At 39.3% G+C, this 17,626-nt stretch overlaps 2 protein-coding genes across 4 annotated transcripts; both read left to right on the top strand.

Moving 5' to 3' along the window:
• The first annotated feature begins 38 nt into the window (after positions 1–38).
• Positions 39–11,415, top strand: fam161b (FAM161 centrosomal protein B). 3 transcript variants are annotated; one of them, XM_057344596.1, is made up of 10 exons: positions 39–355; positions 1,685–1,983; positions 2,057–2,490; positions 2,580–2,908; positions 3,016–3,137; positions 3,228–3,395; positions 6,154–6,253; positions 6,364–6,542; positions 7,855–11,084; positions 11,300–11,415. In XM_057344596.1, the coding sequence occupies exons 1-9, from the start codon at positions 338–340 to the stop codon at positions 7,937–7,939; spliced, it is 1,734 nt and encodes a 577-aa protein (XP_057200579.1). In that variant the 5' UTR covers positions 39–337; the 3' UTR covers positions 7,940–11,084; positions 11,300–11,415. The 3 variants fall into 3 exon arrangements, with proteins under 3 accessions (XP_057200579.1, XP_057200580.1, XP_057200582.1); XM_057344597.1 differs by having other exon boundaries at positions 7,867–11,084; XM_057344599.1 differs by lacking the exon at positions 7,855–11,084 and having other exon boundaries at positions 11,300–11,403.
• On the top strand, positions 11,401–15,437 carry ngb (neuroglobin). Its single transcript, XM_057344600.1, has 4 exons — positions 11,401–11,545; positions 12,330–12,438; positions 13,119–13,238; positions 13,384–15,437. Exons 1-4 carry the CDS (start codon positions 11,448–11,450, stop codon positions 13,534–13,536), a joined length of 480 nt encoding a protein of 159 aa, XP_057200583.1. The 5' UTR covers positions 11,401–11,447; the 3' UTR covers positions 13,537–15,437.
• Positions 15,438–17,626: the final 2,189 nt, after the last annotated feature.

Below are 17,626 nucleotides of genomic sequence, written 5' to 3' on the forward strand. Positions count from 1 at the left end.
GCGTGTTTATCACTAGCGCCATCTACCTTCCAGGAGAACAGACGAAGAGCGTTCATTTCGGTTCGGTGTTTATCCAAACTACGTTGTTTTACTGGTTATCATATTTATTATGCATTAAAACTGATCTGCAGTTTTTCTGGCATTGCAAAATAAAATAACGAATATGCACTGTTAAAATTCAAAGGATTCAGCAGTCAAGGACCCAGGCGCCGATGGGTGGAGATTGTGACAAGTGCAGATAGAGAGATCATAATATTTGCCCATTCCGAGGAAATGGACGATCTGCTGATCTCTCACAGTTAATGGATCTGTGTGTGATTTCAAGCCTAATCGCACCATGGATCAGATGACTCTGGTGAGGAATAAACAATCTTTGCGTAGAAGGTTATTCTGAATGATACTTCACGTTGTCAAGGAAAAGGTCTAATGTTGGCAGTAAATACAGGATGTTTATGCAGCAATTAAAAAACATGCACACGCTAATTGTAGCCCGCTTGTTTTAATGTTCTTACCATTCATTATACATCGTTTATAACTGCAGTGTGGTGGTGAAAATAACGAGTTACTATGAGCGTTTAGGGTTGTCATGGTAATAACATTCGCTCTGCTGCATGGTGTTCAGTCCCTTTCCTTATCAATTTAGAAACACACTGATTCAGTCGATATTTTTGTACGAAATGTCATACAAATGTTCTGAGAATTTCTTTATATTTCGTAAATACACATACATTTATATTTCTGTGTTTGTTCATGGAAATCAGAGTTGTATGTTTGCCACCATGCAGTACACACATTACCACATTAAAGGGATAGTTCACCAAAAAATGAAAATTCTGTCATCATTTACTCACACTCAGATTGTTCCAATCCTGTATACTTTTCTTTGTTCTGCTGAAAACACAGGAAGATATTTGGAAGAATGCCAGTAACCAAACAGATCTCATGCCCATTTACTGCCATAGTAGGCTATTTATTTTCCCTACTATGGGAGTCTATGGGGGATGAGATTCACATTCTTCCAAATATCATTTTCTGTTTTCAGCAGAACAGAGACATTTATTCAGGATTGTACCAATCTGAGGGTGAGTGTGTGAACTATTCCTTTAACTGTTACTTTCAAAAGTTTAGTGGTTGGAACTGTAGGAATTAATTTGTGACTAAATTAAATTCTAACTAAAATTTAGATTTAGGGTAACATCTTCACCCTCACTTACAATTTGCAGAAATGTTTTTTTATCACTCAATTTTTTATGTATCACCTTGGGATGCATTAAATTCAAAGTATTCTATTTCAAAAACATATTTTTTTATAATAAATGTTTACTTTAGCAATGAAAGACACTTACTGTATATGTTACACAATTAGTTATATTTTTGTCCGTAAAAATAATGTCAGGGCATCTATAATTTTGCAAAAATATACAGTACGTTTCATTCATTCCTAGATAGCAAAGATACGGTTATTGATTTAATGTTGAATCAGTGTTAAATTGGTTAATCTCAATGATCTTTTCTGTCTGACGTGGGTTACTAAACTACATTTCATTGAATAAAATACGTTTTTGAAATACACAACATTTTACTCAAGGGATAAGCCAGGTGTTTATGACTATTCCATTCACGCCCTTGATCAATCAGCCAATCCATCAATCTATGAAAATGCTAAATAGCATTCTCTGTTCAGATCTCTCCCACTTTAGGTTACTCACAATCTGAAGAGGGAGGTAATGTGCAAGTGTCCAAAAGCCAATTGTCCAGTTCAGAGGACAGAAAAAAGTCTGACTTTGAGTTGCATTTGGAGGATCTGAAGGGCAAACAGAAGCAGCAGCTGGAGATTTTAGAGCTTCAGCACCAGGATGGCCTGGCCAAGAGGGTTCTGCAAAACTCCCTGCTCTCCGCAAGCACTGAGTGGATACTGAAAACCAGTTTACTCCAGGACAGCATCAGTGATGGGCCAAACTGTGAGAATCGCAAACACCGCAGGTAATTTCTGTTGTACTCTAAAATGTACAATGTACAAAAAACAAAGCAACATTTTCCTTTTCTTTATCTCAAGAGGGATTCGTCAGAATTTGACCTCAAATGGAATCAAGACTACAAGTACTGTAACCAATTCTATGAAAATAGTGAGCGAGAATCAAAGGAGGCCTCTTCCCGTAGAGACACAGAAAGCCAAAGAGGAGGCAGACCTGGTTGAGTGTGAAAAACAGTTCCGTGTCGCCCCAGTCACTGAGCATGTCTCTAAGTCTCTCTATAAAGATCTCATCCAGGATCAAGAGCGTTTGAGGCAAGAACGTCATGATCAGAGGAGAGATTTCCTCTTGGCCATGCAGAAGCCCTTCAGATTCCACAAGAGGGAGGAGAAGAAGCAAGAGAGGAGGAAGGAGGAGATGGCTTCTGCAAATACAAGTGAAAAAACAGAACTTGTTTGTGTGAGGAAGCCAATACCAAAAGCTGTCTCAAACCCCAGGTTCTCGGAACAAATGAAAGGTGACATTTATTTGATGAGTAAAATAGTGCAATTATGCACTTGTTGGCTAATTCACTTTGTAATGTTTCATCATGTGACATTGATGCAGAACAGGAGCAGCAGAGGAAGATTCGCATTCAGCTGAGGGCTCAGGAGACTTTGAAATCGTCCTCAGCACCCATTCAAACACAGGAATCTAGTGCAGAGAGCCAGAGCCGCAGTGCTCAGAAGACCAAAAGCAAGATGCTGGGTTATTTGGACCAGATGCCATCCTTCAGACCAAAGACTAACACAGCAGTGCCTGACTTTGACAAACTATACCAAGCCTTTCAACAAAAGGCTATGGAGAAAGCAGAGAGGAAAGACATCACTCACTGTAAACCATTCCGGCTACACACATCTACACTACAGCCACGCCCTAGGAGTCCAGAAAACTTGGTTAGATTAAATTTTTTGGATTGTGTAGCATTTATCTTACAAGTTTATATAATGAAATTCCTTTCAGGATTGTGTGTCTTTTTAATGCACGTTTTCCATTTTCATAGGACACTACAAAGAAGATGAATTTAAAAAGAAGCTCTTCGTTTGGTGGCTTGACATCACTGTCTATGGATACTCTTCCAACCTACATAACAGATGCTGCCAGAAGAAGATCAATGGCCATTAGGTAAACTGGGCCACCTAGAGATATTTTTTATACACAGAATGAATATATCTAAAAGGTTGTCATGTTTTCTTTATTATGCCTACTATTCAGGAGATCTCTGGAGCTAAAGGACCTTAAAGAGCAGGATAATGCAGAGTGGATGAGACAACACCGAATTAAGTCGCAAGCTACAAGCAAGGCCGTGGCAATGCGAGCCAAAGCTATGGACCCCCATAAAAGCTTAAAGGAGGTCTACCAGGAGAAACTCAAACAGCACCGGTGAGAACTTTTCAGATAACTTAAAGGAGTAGTTCACTTTAAAATTAATTTTTTTTGATAATTCACTCACCCACATGTCATACAAGCCGTAATTATTAATTAAGCATAAATACACTGCTTTCACTGGCTGTGTCCGAAATCGCCTACTTCCATACTATTTAGTAGGCGAAAATGAGTATGAGTCATGAATAGTATGTCCGAAACCTCAGTATGCAAAAAAACAGTAGGCGAGAAATACCTCGCTACTTCCGTCTACTACTTCCGCCAAGATTCGTGAGTGTGGATCGGATGGACACTGAGCAACGGTCAAATTTCAAAAGTAAATCAAATAAATATAGCGGAAAACTTTAAGGTGGATGTCCGTTTTTAACGTAAGTGCCAATAAATTAATTTCTCGTGACTAAATTATGTTTTTATTAACTCTCACGTGTAGGTTGTTGTTAATACGTCATATAGGTCAAAGAGAATACGGGTCACATGCAGTGTTGGGTAAGTTACTCTGAAAAAGTAATTAATTACTAGTTACTAATTACTTTCTATATCCTATATCAACCTTGATTAGTTGAGTGGTTCAAGGATAGACATGAAAAGGCTCTTTTAATTCATTCAAATAAATAATATAAAACTACATAAAGTAGTATTATTAACTGACCAAAGTATTACAAATGTGAGAATTATACAGTAAAGCACGGATTTTAAAGTTAGACTTTGTGTCACGGATGTGGTGCAGAGAAGAACCCAAATGCAGGCAGGCAGAGTGCGGGGATAACAAATGACTTTATTACAAATACAAAAGACAAAACAAAACACCCTCTATGGGGAAAACAGAACAGCGATAAATACAAAACAAAAGACTTCCCACGAGGGGGCAAAACAAAAGCAAGAACAGCAAACAAACCAAACTAAAGAACACTAAAACAACTTACTTAACAAAACAGGCAAGGCAAGGCAAGGCAAGGCAAGGCTGAGACACTGAGTAACACCAAACATGGTACACGCACAGTACGCAATCCAAAGGCACAAGACAAAGAAACATGAGGGTATAAATAGAGAAGAGAAACGAGGGATAACGAGCAGGGGCAGGTGTAGAACATAAGACACAAGAGGGAGACAATACAGGAAACGAGAGGGGCGGGGCCAATGACAAGACCTGCGAAAACACATGAGATGTCATAAAACAAACATCCCATGGTCTTCTCACACAAAACCCAAGGCTCTGCCATGGCTCTGCTACAGGACCAAGAAAAACATGACTAAGGAAGCAGAGCCATGACACTTTGAATTTTGATGTCAATTCCACTATTGCGCACACATATATTACACACAGTATTTAGTTTAATTACTTCTGAAGTAACTGTAATTAAATTACAGAAAAAACAAGAGTAATCCTTTACTTTACTTTTTCAAGGTAAAAGTAATTCAATTACAGTAACTAATTACTTGGTAACTAGTTACACCCAACACTGGTCACATGACCATAAAACATGGAGGACGCAGTATGTCCGAATACTACTCCCACTCATACTATATAGAACGTACTGTTTTGACGGCCGATAGGTAGGTACTTATTCAAATTCAGTACGTAGTGTCACAGTACGCGATTGCGGACACAGCCACTGCCTCCGCGACGCATGTCCACGACTTCCGTAATAAGCAATCACATTGGAAAGGTTACACGTTTTCTTGGAAAATGACTAATCGTTTTGCTAGACAACACCCTTTTTCATCGGCTGGTGTCGTGTAGCGTAAGGTGACCTGACGTCCCCATTTTCCGTGGACAGTCCCGATTTTTGGTGTTCTGTCCCCGACTGGAGCTGTCCCTGGAAATGTCCCCATTTTATAGCATGTCCAAACCAACCGGAAAATACACCGAAAAAGCCCGATAAACATATAAACATCCTGCAGAGTACCAGAGCAACCATGTAGTGATTATTTACACCAGCAGAGGGGGATGTAAGCTACACTAATTACTTAGTCGCGCACCGTTTAGCGATGAAGAATGTACGACGAGACACGAGAAAGCGTCATCAAGTTATCAAATATTTTAAAAAAATAACTTAATTTTTTTTAAGTAAAACTGTTTGTATGTGTTATGTAACAGGGGTAGGACGGGTCAGTTTGATCTGCAAACAATATTATACTATTGTAATTAATTGTAATAGTACAAAAACTCATTAATTATTATGTGCAACAAAAAAAAGACAAAAATGTTTTGTCCCCGTTTTTTTAATTGATTGATTATAGCAAATGAGATTTCAATGATATTTTGACCATTTAAAGTCCCCGGTTTAAAAAAAATCTGGTCAACTTAGTGTAGAGCCTTTTGAAGCTGCGATGAAACTGAAATTTGGACCTTAACCAATAGCCCCCCTTTTAGGTCCATTATATGGAAAAGAACCCTGGAAAGCTTTTCTCAAAAGCCTCAATTTGTTTTCGAAAGAAGAAATAAACACACAGATTTTAAAGTAAACTATTCCTTTAATGAAATTTATTAAAAAGTACTGTTGTTCAAATGTACTGTACTGTACTGGGCACCCCTGGGTTGACTTGCAGTGTGGGGTCTGTAAATTGTTGAAAACTCGCTGTAAAGGAATGTTCTGGGTTCAGTGCAATAAAGCTGGATCAACAACATCTGTGACAGTTTTTGTCCATGGTCCCTAATGTGTTTTGAACCTGAAACATTCCTTTAATGAATTAACATGTCATCATGCATGTGGTAACTTATTGTGAGTCCAATTGTGTAATGTACTGTATGTAGGCAAGCTGATCTAGAGAGGATGAAAGATTATCAAAAAGAGCTAAAGGACATAAGAACTCGAGTGACAGCTCGTCCGTACCTCTTTGAACAGGTTTCCCAGGTATTTTGAAAGATTTTATGAAATGAAACACCCTATAAATCCAGTAAAACCTAAAGTAAACTAGTCATAGTTGATTGATTTCTGACCAAAATTGTTTATTTATTTTTTAGAAAAATGCCAAGGTTAATGCCGAACGCAAATACAGAGACACTTTGGAACAAGCAGGTTTGGATGAAAACTTTGTGCAGTCAAAAGGAGAAACCGATAAAAGCATCCATGGATCAAACAGTGTGGATGGTGACTCTGCGAATGAGGATCATTGCATCACAAAGAGTAAAACCCAGCAAAGGTATGAAGTAGAGATGGACAGACGGGTCAACAACCAACTCGGTTCACTACACTCTTAAAAATAAAGGTGCTTAAAAGGTTCTTCATCACAACGATGCTATAGAAGAACCATTTTTGATCCCACAAAGAACCATTCAGTAAAAGAACCATCTCTTTCTTACCTTTTATAATCTGGAGAACCTTTTTTTTGCCACAAAGAACCTTTTGTGAAACAGGAAGGTTCTTCGGATGTTTTGCAACCATTTAGACAAAAAAGGTTCTTCTATGCCATCGTGCAGCACCTTTACTTTTAAGAGTAGTTAATCTTAATAAAAATAATAATAAATACATTTAATAATGAAAAAAAAAAAAACCGTTAACAACTGTGTTTTTAAAGGGATGAATTAAGAGATGGAGACGCTCAAAGACAGTTTTAGAATGGTAACAGCATGTTGTGAGTTTACTAGTACTTTGAACACGGTAAACTATTTGCTTTTCTAAATTCATCCCATTTTAAGCACAGCCAACGCAACCATCCAAGCAGCGCTTGTGTAACAAATTCAATAAATCTGAATTGTTTTGCCAATAAATAAATTAATGAAAATTAAATGGCAATAAACTTCAAGACAATTACTGTCTGACTTTACATCACCTGCTGTGCGCCGCGTTCCTGCTATTGTGCAAAAGCCGTATTTTTGTTAGGACTGTTTTGCACAATAAAAAATAATTTATTTGCGCAACATCTTCCATTTCCTGCATCACTTTTCGCACAGTTTTTTCAGCACCTTGCGCCACGAACATTTAAGTTGCTATAACTTTAAAAACTGTATTCTACAATCAAACTGTCCATTTAAAATATGGAGTTTTGTACATCTCTATGGATGTATGAAGACAAATAAAGAAATGAATGTCTGTCTGTGGCACAAAAGCGTGGTGGCATGACTATTTTTAAAAAAGAATAACACATTACTTTCCATTATACCATCCAGATCAGGCACAAGAACACTTATTGTTTTGTGTGTATTATATTTTATGAGCGTGACAGAGCGGAACAAATCTGTTCAGCACAGTGATTTAACAGTGTGTTTTAAAGCATCTATCCCAGTTTAGCTGAGCGCTGCGATTGTACTTCCTCTTTAATGACCCATACCATATAAACTAAAAATCATAGACATGATCTTACTCAATGGAAACACAAAACATTTTGTGGTTGTGACATATGGACTGTCATCTATGAATTTACTAAGCTTCATTGACATTGGCATAAGACAAAGGTAACCATGCAAATATTGTGATGTAGTGGTCTGATGTACTATATGTGGGGTTCTATTAAGTCTTATTTTCAGTTCAGGAAGTGGGGACGACAGTGTTGAAAATGAGGAGGACAAAGAGGAGACCAAAAAGGAAGACGTATGCTGACAGAACATGTGTTTTGGTGGTCCATATTTAATCTGTACACAGAGACCATTGTGGTTGGACCTTTTGTTTTCATCTTTTCAGTGTTTAATACATTATGTGTTGTGTGTGTTTTTTCAACTTGATCAATGGTGCTTGGTAAGGCACTTTTTTGTGTTTTAAAGAGGATTGCAACAAAAAAGATATAGTTTAAATAATGTAATTTTAACAAATTGTACTGGTGAATCGACTTTGGTCTTTATAACTGCTAAATTGTATTGGATAATGACTTTACAATATAAAGAGGATTACAAATGTTCAAGAAATTCCATCTGGGCGTCATAACATTTTTATTAAAAAGAAATTTAAAAGCAACTTTAATTTTAAGATTGAAAATATGTTGGGGGGCTACGGATCCAACCGAAAAAGAGAAAACCTAAACACTTGGCAACCAGAGGAACAATATATTTGCTTGAGTTCTACTTACTGCACATTAAATAATCTTGTAAACCACATAAACAGCACTTGGGTCTGCTGTTGGGCTCCCTCAAAGTTTGCAGACGATAAATCGGGGAAGCCTTGCCCTGGCACGAGCACACCTTCTACCTAGAGTTTGTCAAAGAAGGTTCTGAACGACTGCTGTAATTATAAACTATAACTCACAGAGGCGAGCTTTATTCACAAAATTGTATTTGAATAAATACACAAATTACATTCGGTGACAACTCCCCTTAGCCCAAGACCCATATGAAATTCTCATTCTGAAGTCTGGTCTATTTTGAGGGCCAGTGGTCATTTCTCTGCTGTTGGAAAAAGAGCTTGCGTTAGTGCATTATAACCAGTCCTTGGCCACATCAAGAGACTTTAACTCCAACTGGCCAGTGAACATTTCATCTTCCCTATAGTTGCATTTTCTGTGATCTCCTGTTTGTAAAGAATTGGAGGAATTCATCTTTCTGTGAACTGATGGAAAGTTCCAGCGTTTTTAGTTATTTTAGAGCGTTTCGAAGGCATAATTTGTACTTTTGCTTAAACATGACAATCTTCAGCTGGAACATAATTACTTTATATGAGCCGTGTAGCATCCAGTGCCCTTTAAGGCTTAAATCCCACTTTTGAGTGAAATATGATTTCCAGTGTTGTACATTTGAGGATTAGTTTGCTTATTCTGTGGTTGAAGGACTGGCGACAAAAAGCCTTGTGCTCATAGGCTGAAATATAACCTAGACAATGATTCACCCTGAGGCAAGTGCGGGCTCCTATGAAAATCACTGGTCAGTTTTAAACTTATTTTATTTTGGATATACTTCATTGAGTACTTTGAGTACAAAAAAGTTTGAGTGCAACTTAAGAATAAGGCTGTGTACTTTGCTGGTGATTGGAAAGTCTGGGGGTCAAGGTTTGACTGGATAGCTGCAACAGTTAGCAAATGTTGGCAGAGTAACTACACGATTATGTGTGCAAAAAAAATGTTTTTCATTCATTGCTATTCATTAGGGTCCAGGTATTGTGACATATTTGCCATGTTATTATAGTACAGGAGATCTTCCTCTCATTCTAAATCATTTTTAAACTAAAAAAGGCAAACACAGACCCCACAACCTCTTCTCTTACACATTGGGCTTCTGAGAATATAACTGTAAAAGGTATGCCATCTTTGGTCAACATACTACTATTTGCCACACACATTGGGATGTCTGAAACTTTTTTGTTATGTATCTGTGCATATTTCTTTTAAAGTCAATAAAGTTGACTTGTGTGTCCATCTGATTCTGGCACATATTGAAACTGCCACATCAAGTCATTTATGAAGCACTGAACCCGATGTTCGAGTGACAGCCCCTATCTTGAGCTTTGAGTGCAAGATAACTGAAAGTTCAAGTGCTCTTGCGAAGTCACCATGGCAACTGTGCTCTCCTCTCCTGTCACACTAACATCAAGTGCTCTGGGTCTACAGCTTCACAACTGAGTGTCCTTGATAACACGACAGATAGAGTTCTGAATCATGTGGGACATCATGGGTAACTCCCGTTCCGGAATATAGGATCCCTCTCTATAGGAAAACCTTCCATTTTTCATTTTGTGCATAACTAATTTTTAGTTATGATGTAGATATGAATCAGTAAGCACTTCAATATTTCAAAAAATCTCTTAAAATAAACAAACAAAATAAAATAATTTATTCACCTAATTTTGTTTATAACCTGTTTATTACTTTTTTTAATTTTACTGTGGAACTTAAAGGTAGATATGTTCAAATTGAGATGTTATAATCCAATTATTATCATAGATTCATTCTGGTATTTGGAATCTTGAAATCTTGAAAAACACTACAACTTTTTCTAAAATCAACAAAATATTAAGCTACAAAATACAAAGTTTTTTTTGACATCTAAAATGTTGGTTTTAATTAATGGAATCAGATTGTAAAACCATTTTGTTTTTTTATGAAAGTCTTCTAATGTAAGTGAGCTCACTAAAACGTCCCTTTCACACACAGTGTCAAACATTTTCTTTATCAGTTAATTAATGTAATTAATAAAATAATTCATGTAATTTTATAGATATTCTTTTTATATTAACAATGCCCTCCCAAGGTCTTTAGCTATTATTCTGTTGAAGACCAGACTGTCACCTGTAGGAGGAGCTATGGATCATAACATGTGCTATTACTAGGAGAACTGGAAACCGTTCCCTTTAGTCTCTGTTTACCTTCCATATAAGCACAGGAATATCACCGGGATAAAAGCATTCAGTACTATTAGAGTGTGATTAAATGAGAAAAAAGACAAGATACTGACAATCATCTGCAATTTCAAAATGTTTCATACATATTTCATTTTGTAAACACATCAAGCAGCATTTATGAGGTTACATCCAGCAGAGAGGGGAGAGGGAGAAGATAGAGGGAGAGACAGAGAAAGTGAGTGAGTGACTGAGTGAGTGCTTTTATGCGTGAGAGAGAGAGCGGGGGGAGCAAAGAAGAAAAGAGAGAGAGAGAGAGAGAGAGAGAGAGAGAGAGAGAGAGAGAGAGAGAGAGAGAGAGAGCAAACACAAGGATAGCAGGCTTGACATATACATATTCGCAGTGAACAAACACAAATCCTAATGCCAGAGAGAGACGAAGCCACTGAGAGAAGAAGGTCACCTCTAGAACACTGACGGAACGGTATGTCAGCTCAACACTTCAGACTGTTTACTGTGAGCATGAAGTATGGATTAAGTCAGGATTTCTTCTATTCTTGGTGCTGGTGGTGGATATGGGAAAGCACTGCAAATGGATCACAGCTGAGAGTTTTGTAGATGTATACTGATTTGTTAAATGTATTTGAAAGAACCTTAAGTTCAGTGTCTTATTTGACATTGCCGACTGATCTCTTTCAGTTCACAGGTGGGTCAAACGTGAAGACCGAAACTCAGTGGAAGTCTGGACATGGGAATTCAGGAGGTCCTGCTTTGAATTGACGTACACACAATTTGATGCCACATCACTGAAAGTCGACAGGAGAACATTGCATTCCTGAGGGTCACAATGGAGAAACTCTCTGAGAAAGAGAAGGGGCTGATCCGGGACAGTTGGGAGAGCCTGGGAAAGAACAAGGTGCCACATGGAATTGTTATGTTTACGAGGTAACGTATCCATCATGCCACATGCTGGCATAGACAAAACTCTGTTGCAGCCGGGTATGATGCTGTGCAAATTAGTCGACATGTTTATTTAGAAAGTTGCTGCGTGTTCCATCTAGGGCCGCAGTACATGCATCTCAATTAAATAAAATTAAAAATTCATTTTATTTCACATACTTGAAACTCATACAAACAGAAAAAACACATACATCAAACTGAAGCATGGTTGTTAATGTTTACCAGATTATATTCATTATTGAAAAATGAAGGTATAGCAAATTATTTGTGCATTTAGCAGATGCTACTTCTGTGCATTTAATGACCTTGATGATATTTTGATCAATTCACGTCCTCCCTTGGAATTGAGCCTGTGACCTTGGCATTGCCGGCACTGTTGCGCTACTGGAACACAATGAACACGCGAACCAGCGTTTATTTCAAATTTCACAACAATCCTCCTTCAGTCTCCCACTGTCTGTTGCTCTAGCCGCAGCTCAGTAAGAGGCTTGACTTGTTGCTTGGCGACAGGGAGCTGCAAGATCATTTTCATCTGAATCCAGCCTTCTCAGTGGAAAGATGCTCCTAAGTATCACTTTCCTGAGTGTTTCTCTTCAAACTCGCCATAAAAGACATCAACTACTGTCTTTTAAATAAGTAAAAGTGATTTAAATATATGTATCGTTGACAGAGCGCTCTAGGATATGCAGGAAAAGCAACTGTTGTTAAAGATGTCTATGTCAGTGAAATGTTCTGTAGCGTTGACTGATGTGCAACATTTCTTTGATAGGCTTTTTGAGCTGGACCCAGAACTACTTGTGCTCTTCAGCTACAACACAAACTGTGGTGTTGCACCTGAATGCCTGTCCAGCCCAGAGTTCCTTGATCATGTCACCAAGGTCAGCCTCAAAAGTATTATTTTTTAGGACTGGGCCTGGGGGAGTTAAGGGAGGGGGCATTGCCACCCCAGATTATTCTTGGGCCCCTACAAAAATATCCTAATTTAATCGCAGAAAAATGTATAAAAAATATCATGCAATGAACCATGACTATATATCTGCCCAACCAAAATATGTGATTGCCCCAGTTGAGCCAGCCTAGTTCCGTGCCTGATTCTTTTGCAATTTAATAAACACAATGGTTTCATGTACACCTAAAATATGTTTTCATGCTAGACCAAGGATTGAAATCTACTCTTAGGAGTTTAGCTCGTGTCACAAACCTCTACGGGCTAATAAAAGTCTTCAGGATGACTTGGAAATATACACACATGAGTGTTATATGGGGTTGTAACTAAATTCCGCAGGTTGGTGGACCTTCAGGAGCACATTTGAATCTAGCCCTGATCTAAACATTACCAGAAGTAGGCCATGAGCCAGCTTGCTCCCCGGGGATTGTCCCAGTTACTGTATATGTTCATTGCACAGTTATATCATGTGAAAGTAGCAGGGACAAATTCCACTGTTCCAGTCCTAATAAAGATGGTTTGATTTTAAAATGCTTTGAGCCACTTGGATCTTTAACCGAAGGAACACTTTATGGCTTTGGTTTAAAAAATATTCTTTGTATGTCTATGCAGGTAATGTTGGTTATTGACGCAGCTGTGAGCCATCTTGATGACCTACATACTTTGGAGGACTTCCTGTTAAACCTAGGCAGACAGCATCAGGCAGTTGGGGTGAAGACCCAGTCCTTTGCTGTAAGTACACAGTAATCTCAGTGTCTCTGGTGACAAATGATATAAATTACAAAGTACAGCTGTGACGCTCAAATGTCAAAGTGACAGAGAGACTGGCGATGGGTTCAGGGGGCAGCGAGTTTGAATGATTTGATTCTTTAATCAGGTGGTTGGAGAGTCTCTGCTGTATATGCTTCAGTGCAGCCTGGGTCCGGCATACACGGCACCGCTGCGCCAGGCCTGGCTCAATATGTACAGCTTTGTGGTGTCCGCCATGACTAGAGGCTGGGCCAAAAATGGAGAGCACAAGACCAACTGAAAAGGAGGTAGATGTGAGATTCACACTGAAGATATACCATACAGTATGTAACAAACGATTGCAGATGTACAGTTACAAAAAAGTATTTTGAAAGAGTGAAGGGGCTTGATTTATTACAGGGAAAATCTCTTCAACCGAGTTGCGTCGGCTGCCTGAACAGTCCTAACTTTGGTAGCTTGCTCTAACTGTAGTCTGAGAATGTACGAGATGTCAGCGATAACAACGCCTATACGACATTGATAAATCCAGGACGTAGTTTATTGTTGAAACTTCAAAGGCAAAATTTACTTTGTACATATAGTCATGACTAAACGTATTTCCTTAAAATATCTTAAATGACTGTCTAGATGTATTGATGTTTCATGTTCAGAGGTTTGACTATGCACATACAGGCTTGGTCATCTTAAATAGTTTCGGACGCCTCTTGGAATCTAGAAACGGTCTTTAAAAAAGCTATAATTTTATTTTAAACCTACATTAAACAGGATTCATTTTCTAGTAAACTCAGAGTAGGGGTCAGTAAAGCACATCAGCATGGTTCTTATAAAACAATTCAAGGGTCGCTAAAGATCCTTTTGACGTAAAATATCACTAGCCATAATAAGTTATTGTTACCATTGGATTATTTGATCATAAAATTTACTTTGACACAATGATCGGGACTTCTGGCGATGAAAGTTGATTTTGATGAGATGAAATGACGAGAACTGTTACATCCAAAATAGCTTTTGGAATTTTTAGACTGTTAATTTATCAGTGTGTGCCATCTCATAAGTTTACATTTCCATTGTATGAGATCATACTCGAAGCACTCACATACTCAAAAGCGTACTAACGACAGACTTTTGTAGACTGTTGATATTAACTGCTCTTGTGTGGACCTAAAGTGACTGTTACAGTATATTATTTTAGCTAGATGATCTATTCACTTTGAAATTGTAGATAGTACATTTTTATGTCAACTGATCCGCTTAGGTGGACAAGAGCTAAGAATAATGACTTTTTTATTTAATCACCTTTTTGATGTTTTGTTAGCAATCATTCTGAATAATATTTTTTTTAAAGTGTCGTAATGTTATTTAAGAACGTACGGACTACAGTACTGTATCTCTAGAGATATATTTGTCACGATTATGAGCTATAGAAAAGTGTTTAAAGCGATGATAACTGTTTTGCTGCTATCATTAAAAAAAATCAATGTCTTTGTAGAAACGTGGTCCTCTTTGTATCAGAAATGTTTCTACATTGGAAAGGTTCTGGCCAAGTATCTCAAAATGCATAGAGGTAACTGTGTGTCACAGCTTGATATGTAATCTTTTGGTATGTTACAACTAATGTGTTACTGTATATGAAAGTACCTACTTCATGTATAAAATCTTTTCTGTATATTTAGGTGTATGTGGATTGATAATTTTATGTATTGCTAAACAGTGAACTATGATACTGTATTTTTACTTGTGTAAAATATACAATTTTGTCTCTCAAAGACTGCCCTTGCTGAAAATGTACCACCTGATGGCTTTCCACTAACCTCTAAGATGTCAGTCTTTATGGAAAGATGGAACTTATATAAGGATGGAAGGGGGTTCTTTGTGATTATCTCTGTTTATTGACCACTGAATAATTGTTTATGTGCAGTGTTTGCCCCTGTGATTTTCCTCTTGATATTCTTACTTAAGTGTCTCAATGTCTACCTCACTGAAGCAGCTGCTACTGAACAGCGATGTTATGACCTGACTCCTCAGTAACCAAAAAAGTGATACGTCACAAGGGACATTTTGTTTCTTCAGCCAGTCACAAATCCAGCAAGCATCAGGATAACTGAAGGCTTTATACTGTATGTCAACATATGTGCGTGAAGCTTATTTGTAAAACATGACATAAATAAAGAATATCTTACAAACCTGCCTCTGACAGAATTCAATGATCACTGTTTTTGCTAATGAAAAGTTCTTCAAAATAAATGAAAATGCTTCAAAATAATCTCATCATACACGGTTTTGGGTTCCAAGTGGTGAAAAAAGTGATTCCCCCCTTAAATTCAATGTCAAACCATTACAAAAATATGACACAATACTGAAGTTGCCTTGAAACATGCAGCGTTATTTGTGGTGTTAATGTAATTTTTGCATTACAGTAGCTCCTCCCCTTTTAAAAATAACCAATGGAGTCAGCCAGGACTGCAGACCAGCAAAGCTGCATTTGACAGCAGACAATAAAAAATACTAACAGATTTCGATTATAAAACTGTTACTAAAGAAGAAAATAGCGATAACACTGGTGTATAATTTGAGTAGCTAGTAGACAAAATTCTTTGTCAAATTTAAATCCAGGCTGAAGTCTTTTATGAGATTAGGAGCATCAAAGTTTCATTTCAATCATAATTTCACTGTGAAACTAACAGTATATAAAAACACTGTGTGTGTCTGCTGCAGCAGCTCTCTTGACACTGAAGCAAAATCAGACTTCTTTTCTCAGAATGGATAGGATATTTACACTCCCTGAATCATTCCCTATCCTCTATAAAGCCTATATGTGCAATTCACCATAGAGAATATAAATATCTGAACAAGCTTTGGGCACAGCTTTACCAGCTTTTATTATGTAAGGGGTGGAGGTTTCAGATTCTAGAGAGTATCTGGTTGCATGGAATATTTTTGAGAAACTTAAGTTCAGAATGATGTTGTAACAGTTCACAGATGATAGACGATGCCACAGGGATAAAGTGAAAAGTTTAATAATCAAAAAGGTGAACTCCGGAACAAAAATAGGGAAATCCAAAAACAGGGAAACATCCAAGGGAAAAACAGTACAATCCACAAACATCCACGGGAACAAAATACAATAATCCAACAGATAATAAACTTCCACGGAACAAGGGGTACGGAACTAGTATCACAAAATACAACTAGACCATACACAAAACACTGGGTAAAGGGAGAACATAGAGTGTCTGGTTGATGAGGTGCAGGTGAAAGTCATTAGCATTCGGGTGAGTGGGAACAATCAACATGGACGGAGGAGTGCAGGTGCAAGGCATTATAGGGGATGTAGTTTGTGAGTTGTTACAGTACTCTCCCTCCCGCAGACGCGTCCTCGCGCCACAACGAACCAACCGGGGAGGGGGGGTGGGATGTTCAGGAGGTGGGTGAGGCATAGCCAAAGGGAAGGTGGCAGAGGGTAGTCCATAGGGCTGGGATGGTGAAGATAGAGGGAGGATCCAGGGGTGAGTCCAGTGCAGGAGGAGCACGGTGATGACCCAGAGACCAGCCAGGAGGAGGAGGTCCCAGGGAGGAGTTGAAGGACGGAGGAGCCATGGTGGAGAGCAGACAGATGTAACCCTGGAGACGAGCGACGGAGACGGAGACGCACGGGCGACCCCGACGGTCCGGAGGGCTGAGGCGAAACCGATGGCTCAGGCGACCGAGGAGAAGGCGTGGCCAAGGCAGACCATGGCGGAGCCAGAGCGAGTGAGGATGTAGGTGGGGCAGGAGGGAAGGAGGAGCCTGACGAAGGCAGAGGGGCGGATAGACAGAGCGTAGTCAGAGGAGAGGAGCCCTGAGGCGGCGGATGGTCGACGACTGACCAAGGCGGAACCGGAGGGACGAGGGAGCCTGGTGGAGCTAGAGGGAGGATGGGCCACGGTGACGAAGAGGGAGGTATGAGCCGAGGTGTAGCCGTTGGGTCGGAGGACCGAGGTGGAGTCTGGGTCTCGGAGGCCAGGGAGGAGACATGGGATCTTCAGGTGTAGTTGACGGCTGGAGATCCAGAGGTTCAACCGACCCAACGGCACTGATATGCTGAGAGTGAGCTGAGGGATTTCCAGCTGTCCACACCTCCAGAGCTGGACAGCTGGCAGACGGAGGCAGAAGAGGCAGAGGGAGGGAGGGTGGGAGCTTGGGGACTGGCAAGGGAGAGTTGGCTGTCGAGGAAGGGCTGGGCGGGGGCATGGACAGGCTGGGCGGGACCAGTGGGGGCATGGACAGGCTGGGCGGGACCAGTGGGGGCATGGACAGGCTGGGCGGGACCAGTGGGGGCATGGACAGGCTGGGCAGGACCAGCGGGAACATGGACAGGCTGGGTGGGACCA

The sequence above is a fragment of the Triplophysa rosa genome, linkage group LG10, assembly GCF_024868665.1.
Source record: "Triplophysa rosa linkage group LG10, Trosa_1v2, whole genome shotgun sequence".
In the NCBI taxonomy this organism is placed as follows: Eukaryota; Metazoa; Chordata; class Actinopteri; order Cypriniformes; family Nemacheilidae; genus Triplophysa; species Triplophysa rosa.